The sequence below is a fragment of the Sardina pilchardus genome, chromosome 6, assembly GCF_963854185.1.
Source record: "Sardina pilchardus chromosome 6, fSarPil1.1, whole genome shotgun sequence".
Lineage (NCBI taxonomy): Eukaryota > Metazoa > Chordata > Actinopteri > Clupeiformes > Clupeidae > Sardina > Sardina pilchardus.
In genome coordinates this window covers 2,223,746-2,231,914 of record NC_084999.1, presented here as the reverse complement: position 1 = coordinate 2,231,914, position 8,169 = coordinate 2,223,746, and the positions used below count along the sequence as shown (strand labels likewise).

The following is an 8,169-nucleotide window of genomic DNA, read 5'->3' as shown; positions in this document are numbered from 1 at the left end:
CCATGAACCCACAGTTGACTGCATGTCAGAGCACAAACACCAAGCATGAAGTCAAAGGAATTGTCTGTAGACCTCAGAGACAAAATTGTCTCGAGGTAGGCTACACATTTGGGGAAGGATACAGAAAAAATATCTGCTGCTTTGAATGTCCCAATGAGTACAGTGGCCTGACATACTTTCTTGGTAGGCTACTCAAACTGTAGCTTAACCTTGCCGGCTGCCAAGGAGATGAATCTGTGATCCAAGGCGAGCGTGTGTTGTGTTCATCATGCATAAAACATTCACATTCACATTCACATTCACGGTTGCATGCACGGCCTCATGGGTCGCTGTTCTGAAATATTGCATCCGTACCGCTAGGCGGCGGTAATATTCAAGCTGAGTCATACTTAGTAACAAGTGAACATTCTCTCCGTCTACACAGAAGTGTATGCTGTGTTTGGCTTCTGATGTTTTCAGACGAACCAACATTGAAGGTGTTTTAATAGGGACACAGAAGGCTAAAATACCTTAACCTGCTTTAACAGCAACTAGAAAAGCATGGGCTTCGACCTGGTTGGGTATGGTTATGCTGTCTTGGTAGCATCTGGGGGTATAATCGGTTTCGTTAAAGCAGTGGGGTGTCCTACGAAGCTCGATTAGTGGCTTAAGGCTGGCTTACATTGCACGATTTTGGTCTGTTTTAACAGTCGGCGACTAAATTTCCACAATCGGGCGGAAATCTTGGGAGTTGTACTGAAATCGCAGCGCGCTCCCGTCATCTAAATCGTTTAGTGTAAGGTGCCAATCTTAGCTGTTTTAAGTCCGTCGGAGTCAGTCTTTTTCTAGTTTTGCCGTTACGACGACAATATCAAACATGTTTGATATTATCGGAAGTCTTTTCAGTCGTGGCTCATGCAAATAGTGACGTGAACATTAAAAACCAATAGTAACCTTGCGCGAACATGAAACAGGAAGGGGCAAAATAGGCGACAGCTGTAGCCTTTATGATTATTTGTTATTTCATTTCTTATAATTTATTAGTCGGCTGTTCTACGTGACAGAACAACTCTATATCTGTTAGTGATGTCACACATCAAACAATGCTGCAGAAACGCGAAAAAATTACTTTGATATGAGTAGGCTATCATGTGATTTCCTGTGAATGATGACGTGTAGCCTATTGCACGATGGAAATAATTTGAAGGAATCTAGCAGCAGTCTTGTAAATAGTGACCCACAGTCTTTGCAAAATCCTAATCTGAGACTGGCCTGTGACTAAAAACTCAATGAATTGTCTCTAGATGTGAGAGGGTCTGAGACTGTAGTTTTTCAAAAATCTTTTCCAAATCTTTGCAAAGTCTGGCAATGTAAGGTAGGCTTTAGCGAGGTATGTTGCGCTCAAAACCAGGGTATGCTGTCATACGAAAGTGGATTTGTTTTAGCGTCGCTGTATCACCATGGTATCTTATGCTCGCAACCAAACCTGGTCGGGAGCGGGTTATGTGCTTAGTTATAGCAAAGATTATTAAGGGGCGGAGCAAGATACTTCATGAGAAGCCACTTCCTGGAACCCGAATCGCAAGAGGGGGGGTCAAAATCCCCCTTTATGCAGAGCAGAGGCAGCAACTGTTCCATTGAAGTCTATGGACATAGATCAGAATTTCAAGTATATGCTAAGATCTCCGCTCTCTAGAGTTAGGAATGTGAATTTTGGGCACGGTTTCATGACCCTCAACCCCTTCTGACCACTCCAGGTGCATTTTTAGCATTTTTGAGCATTCCAGTCTGGAGAAAATCGGTTTTATATCAGGTGTGCCCCTCTTGTTTATTCTGCTGATGTTGGCCAGTTGCTACGTACTCTCTACCTTGACAATACATTAGCCAGCCAGCTGAACCAAATCCTGATTTGTGCTAACGACGATCAGATGGCGCTGGGGTAACTTAATGAGAGCAGCGACCTATTTCCATTATTCCATTGATGTTTTTATTCAATTCCTTGAAAGTGTACATGCTTTGTGTGTGTTACTTTCCATATTAGAATTAATAAATGTAGAAGGCTTGAAAGAGCAGCAAGATTATTTTGGAACATCATCAAGCAACTGATAGCAATTGCATTGATAATCGAGTGCTTGATTAAATACACCTGTGGAAAGGGACCTGATGAAACCCACGAATACGTCAATGACACACATGACACACCCCCTTTATGCAGAGGAAGTGATCCCCGTTTTGCGCCCATAGACATGAACTACGACGACGTATCTTGCTACGCCTTAAGGATCTTTGGTTATAGCTCAAATCGTGAAATATCACCGCCCTCTGACCAATTCTAACCAATCCATTATCTTGAAAAACGAAGTTATCTCACGTGTGCTAATCTGTCATACTTTGAACAAGTCAGCCCCGCCTCTGCAAACATTTTGAATCTCGAAGGCGCTTTTAACTATGTTGTGCGTGCAAATATGTCACTACTATGGACATGTATGCCATACAAAATCTGATGACCATCGACTTTTTGATGTTATAGGTTAGACACTAAAAAAGACCACCCTAGATTTCGCTACCGCTCATAAATGCGGAAGTAATCGTTTTTAAACCTAGGCTGTCTTCTGCGTCTCCACGTTTCCCGATTGGTCAAAATCACCCCAACCACGAGAACGCGCACAGATCTGAGCTGAAAGCCTAGTTTGACAAATTTATCACATACCTGCTGTCGTAGGATCACTTAACTTAATACCCGAGTTGAGGCTTTGTGCAGCCTCGATATGTCTAGATAACCTAGATTTGTCTAACTTGCTTCGTAGGACACCCCACTGGTGTGTAAATCAACGCTAGCTTATATTTTGATAATACGTGCTTTCTTGCACTGTTGATGAGACCCTCAACAAAGCTATCCCTCACGTTTTGTCTTTGTACAGGAAGCATCGCTTCGCTTGTTGCGGGACTTCTGTTCGGAGTCCTGGCGGGAGTTGGCGCCTACCGAATGTCTCAGAATTCTGATAATTTCTGGGTCTCGCTGGGTTGGTTAGCCTTTTAACATTAAGAGTCTGTCTATTTATGTCAATAACGGTCAAACGTGCTAATGTTATCTTACGCGATGCGTTTGTTGTGCTCCTGCTAGGCACTTCTGGGACTCTGGCTGCTGTGATGGGCGTCAGGTTCCTGAACTCATGGAAGTTCCTGCCGGCAGGACTCATGGCTGGGACAAGGTAACACACATAATGTCCATGTGTAACCCACTCCGTATATGCTGAATATTATGCATGCTATTCAGGTATGCTGTTGTATTCTGGGACAAGGTAACCCACTCCGTATGCTGTTATATTCTGCAAGCTAGTCGGAATAATGTTTTAAAAAATGATGATGATGCTATCCCTTATAAAAAGGAATCCTATTCATGGATCTCACAGGTCCCTTTCCACAGGTGTGTTAATCAAGCACCATGCAGTCTGCATTGATAATCAAGGTGCTTGGTGTTATACACCTGTGGAAAGGGACCTGATAAAACCCATGAATAAGATGTTTTGGTAATGGATGTGTTGCACATAGTGTGCGAAGGGACAGTAACTAACCCTACAGTGGCAGCCTGGATCAATCCACAAACGCATAACATGTCTATGTCCATATTAACATGCTCAAACACATAACATGTCTATGTCCATATAACATGCTCAAACACATAACATGTCTATGTCCATATAACATGCTCAAACACATAACATGTCTATGTCCATGTTAACATGCCCAAACACATAACATCATGGAGGCTAAATATGACCATGTGAAGATCAATCTACAAACACTTCACATCCTCTTTCCCCTCTCTAGTGTCCTGGTGTTTGTGAGGATTTGTGTGTGCTTGCTGTGCAAACCAGGTCGTCGTGATCGTGCCAAAAGATCTTGAGCATTTAACATTTGACTGCAGTGCACTCTTGAAAATGAAAGAGTGAGGAAAAAACATCACACATCTGTAAATAACATTAAAATAGGGTGTTTATTAATCACGTTAACGATCAAGTTGCTCTCTCTCTCACTCTCTCTCTCTCTCTCTCTCACTCTCACTCTCTCTCTCTCTCTCTCTCACTCTCTCTCACTCTCACTCTCACTCTCTGAAATGGGTGATTCAGACCAGTAACACAACTGCACGAGTGTTTGTTTTTAAAGTAAATTATAATACTACACTTTTAAGCTTTTATTTCTGAGCAACGTGTTTCGCCATGCGCTTCCTCAGGCTCCTGAGGCTCCAAGTGAAACGCGTTACTCAGAAATAAAAGCTTAAAAGTGTAGTCCAATGGTGTGCGGTGATCCTTTTTTCTTTTATTCATCGTAAACCTGCAAGTCACCAGCACCCACGACCCAACTTAATTTGCTGTGCAAGGGAATTTTGGATTTTTAAAATTATAATACTATTTCAGGTGGGCAAGTAATGGGTTTTCAGTTACTGTTTATGTTTTTATTTTATTTTTTGTTTTGATTTATTTAAAGAGAGGCTGGCAGTGAATAGGCTACACTTCTGTTGTGTCTGCACTAATCAATGTTGTGTGTGTGTGTGTGAGTGTGTGTGTGAGAGAGAGAGAGTATTGCTCAAGTGAACCCCAGATGTGGTTGCCTTTGAAACACAATAAACTGCTCAGACACTTGTGCTCACTTGTCTATAATCTGTTCTTACGTTAATGTGCACCATCAGATGTAGGCCTGAAGCCAAATGGTTCGTTTGTACTTTGGTTTGACCTTTCACTTAGTCATGGAGCAGACCTATCATGTTGTAGTTATGGCATATAGTAGAGCTATCATGTTGTAGATGGACATTTAAACAGAGTCACTATGTTGTAGTTATATATGGACATTTAAGCAGTCACCATGTTGTAGTTATAATGGTAATTTAAGCAGAGTCACCATGTTGTAGTTATAATGGTAATATAAGCAGAGTCACCATGTTGTAGTTATATGGTCATTTAAGCAGTCACCATGTTGTAGTTAAATGGTCATTTAAGCAGTCACCATGTTGTAGTTATATGGTAATTTAAGCAGTCGCCATGTTGTAGTTATATGGTAATATAAGCAGAGTCACCATGTTGTAGTTATATGGCATATAGCCACAGAGTTATGGTCATTTAAGCACAGGAGGAATTTATTGAAATTTTGAAAAGAAGGTGTAGCTACATATTGTGTGTGACATTGCATTATAATACAACACTTTTGCAAGGTAACTTAACATGATTGTGAATGCAAAATATGGCTATTATATGGAGCCCCTTATTACATGCAATTTAACTGACTGTCATGATGGTATATTTCAGAGTCACTTCAAGACTTTTTTTAGGCCCCTGTCCACTTAAAGATTCCACGTCGTATTCAGAGGCACTGTGGAAAAATAGTCACCACTTTATGTCCTTACGGGGTTCCGTAGTTTCTCATAAACCGATGCGGGTCAAAATTGCACTTGATTTTGCTGTTCTCACTCGAAACTATCCGTACAAGTGAAATGAGATCTGCCTGCGCACTAGGTGCGCAACTATGACACTGAAAAGAAACCTTGTTTTGGTGTTTTGCCAGTTCACTTCAACAAATGTGTTGTAGCGATGTTGCATTAGTTGGAAATCATGGAGGATGTGACAGGAGCCCAGATCATTGCAGCTGCGCTGAGGGAGCAGGTAGGCTTGATGTCAACTCGGTTTGGCGTAGCTGGTATAGCCAACTGGGTAGTTATTATGCACATAACTCTGCAAAATAATACGGGTTGATTTTGGATGGCCTACTCGAGTTTCTGTGTTAAGTTACAGATAGTTTCTCATGAGCGCACTGTAAGTTTACTCTTTCGCTAAAGTAACCAGTCAGTCATGCCTGGGACCCTAGTACAAGAATTTAAACTTTCAGTGCGTCAGGCTAATAGTTGTAGTGACATCTAACTTATATGTCATTTACCGTGTGTTCACTGTACTTACTGTCGCCAGGTCATTTGGAATGATGTAGCTCTTAATTAGCGTATGTTAAATTGAACAACAATAACATTGTTACATACATTGATTTTTGCAGCCGAAATCAAGTGAAAGGTCGTGAGTGGAAAGTCTGCGCAAGCGCACAGGCAATTGGATCAACAGGCAAAAGTGTGCAACCAGCATGCACATGAGTTAGTTATCAGACACTACACACATCTATGAGCAATGACATGTAGGGGAAGCTGTTCGCCTGGCCTATTGCAGAAAGTCCAGGTTTCCAATCGGAACAAAGTGTCCATCTCTTTAAAGGAGTCTGGTGATCATTCGTCACCTCGCCTGTGCAGGCTTATCTGCCTGGTGAATGGTTATTGTTATGACTGTGGGATTTGGCAGACGCTTCAGTCCAAAGCGACATACAAATGAAAATGAATTAATTTCACAGTTGAACAATTTGAAAAGTACTAATAAACAATGTCAATTCAATCAACAGCCTAATGAAAATAAACAATGCTAAAGATTATACGAATCATAACCCATAAGAAGTAGATAGAATAGACTAAATACATGTTGAGCTGACATGCCTCAAGACCCCTGTTGAAAGATCCAAAGCTATTACAGGAGCAGAGAGTGCTGGCCAACTCATTCCACCAACACAGAACCACTGATGACAAGAGTCTTGAATTGGACCCAGCGTTTATAGCTGGTCCACACACCAGTAGCCTATGCAATGTGATATGCAATGGGTGACAGTGCAGCGATTTTGCCAGTCAGTACACAACGCGTGATTTCAGAAGGCTCTACGTCTAGTTTGACATCAGAGTGCAGATAAACAGAGGCTGCCTGAGTACAGCTGATGACTGTGTGTGTCTGTGACTGTGTGTGTCTGTGTCTCCTCTGTTCTGTTTACAGAATGTGGAATACATGTTTGGAATTGTGGGAGTTCCAGTGATTGAGGTTGCCATGGCAGCCCAAGCTGCGGGAATCAAGTATGTGGGCATGCGCAATGAGCAGGCGGTAAGATCCCCACACCCATATATCTATCTATATATCTATCTATCCCCTCACACATAGACATACAGTATATATATCCCCTCAACCATATTATATGAGAGTTTGATTCCAAAACGCTATATATCCATTTTTAAAAACATTAAAAAGTCATGTTATTTAATTGTGTATTTCAGGTAATATCAATACAAATGCAGTTGTTTTGTTTTGATTGAGTAAAGATAAATCAACTAAATGTAACCTGCGTTGTGTGGAACCACCCCAGTCCAGCCCTGCACACGCCCGGACTCGAACCCGCGAGACAGCAGCACCTCTGATCGGGAGTCGAGCGCGCTAACAATCCAGCTAAAAGCCCAGGCTACTAGCTTTCATGCCAGCAGCGCTCTTGAAGCGTCGGGGAGTGAGGTTTACTAACGTTACACAGCATAGCTAACCAGCTAGCACCCGTTACACTCACCCCCCTAAACCTCACTCCCGATCCGGGTCACGGCACCAATGTAACCTGCGTTGTATGGAACCACCGCGGTCCAGCCCTGCACACGCCCGGACTCGAACCCGCGAGACAGCAGCACCTCGGATCGGGAGTCGAGCGTGCTAACAATCCAGCTAAAAGCCCAGGCTCCTAGCTTTCATGCCAGCAGCGCTCTTGAAGCGTCGGGGAGTGAGGTTTGCTAACGTTACACAGCATAGCTAACCAGCTAGCACCCGTTACATAAACATAAACCAATACAGTTCCACTGTAATTACTTGCAAAACAACATTTTAAAAAAAATATTTATGAAAATTCATTAAATGGTGGATATAGCGTTTTGGAACCAAACTCTTCAATATACTGTATATCCCCTCACCCATTGACACACACACACACACACATATATATATATATATATATATATATATATATATATATACTGTACATATCTATCCCCTCACCCATATACATATATATATATATATATATCTCTGGTGTGTGTGTGTGTGTATATTATATATATATATATATATATATATATTCTTGTGGTCATGTGTGTCTCCTTGTGTGTGTGTGTGTGTGTGTTGCAGGCTTGCTATGCTGCTTCTGCTGTTGGTTATCTCACAGGACAGTAAGTGTTTGTGTTGTGCGTTAATCAAAAATGACAAATATAAATGGACCTGCACTAGCACTGTCTGATTGTGTGTGTGTGTGTGTGTGTGTGTGTGTGTGTGTGTGTGTGTGTTCCTTCTCAGCCCGGCGGTGTGT

The 8,169-nt window shown here is 41.9% G+C and overlaps 2 protein-coding genes across 3 annotated transcripts in view; both read left to right on the top strand.

Annotated features, from left to right (window-relative positions):
* Positions 1-376: 376 nt before the first annotated feature.
* On the top strand, positions 377-4,585 carry LOC134082387 (transmembrane protein 14C-like). 2 transcript variants are annotated; one of them, XM_062538068.1, is made up of 4 exons: positions 377-616; positions 2,901-3,002; positions 3,104-3,191; positions 3,811-4,585. In XM_062538068.1, the coding sequence occupies exons 1-4, from the start codon at positions 541-543 to the stop codon at positions 3,884-3,886; spliced, it is 342 nt and encodes a 113-aa protein (XP_062394052.1). In that variant the 5' UTR covers positions 377-540; the 3' UTR covers positions 3,887-4,585. The 2 variants fall into 2 exon arrangements, 1 of the variants encoding a protein (XP_062394052.1); XR_009939621.1 differs by lacking the exon at positions 377-616 and adding an exon at positions 2,657-2,798.
* Positions 4,586-5,488: 903 nt separating this feature from the next.
* The window catches only part of hacl1 (2-hydroxyacyl-CoA lyase 1), a 14,239-nt gene continuing 11,558 nt past the window's right edge, over positions 5,489-8,169 (top strand). Inside the window, exons 1-4 of the mRNA XM_062538067.1 lie at positions 5,489-5,636; positions 6,831-6,935; positions 7,992-8,032; positions 8,157-8,169. The exon at positions 8,157-8,169 is cut by the window's right edge and continues 68 nt beyond it. Coding sequence (XP_062394051.1) covers positions 5,586-5,636; positions 6,831-6,935; positions 7,992-8,032; positions 8,157-8,169 — 210 coding nt within the window. The 5' untranslated portion in view covers positions 5,489-5,585. The remainder of the gene's footprint in view (positions 5,637-6,830; positions 6,936-7,991; positions 8,033-8,156) is intronic.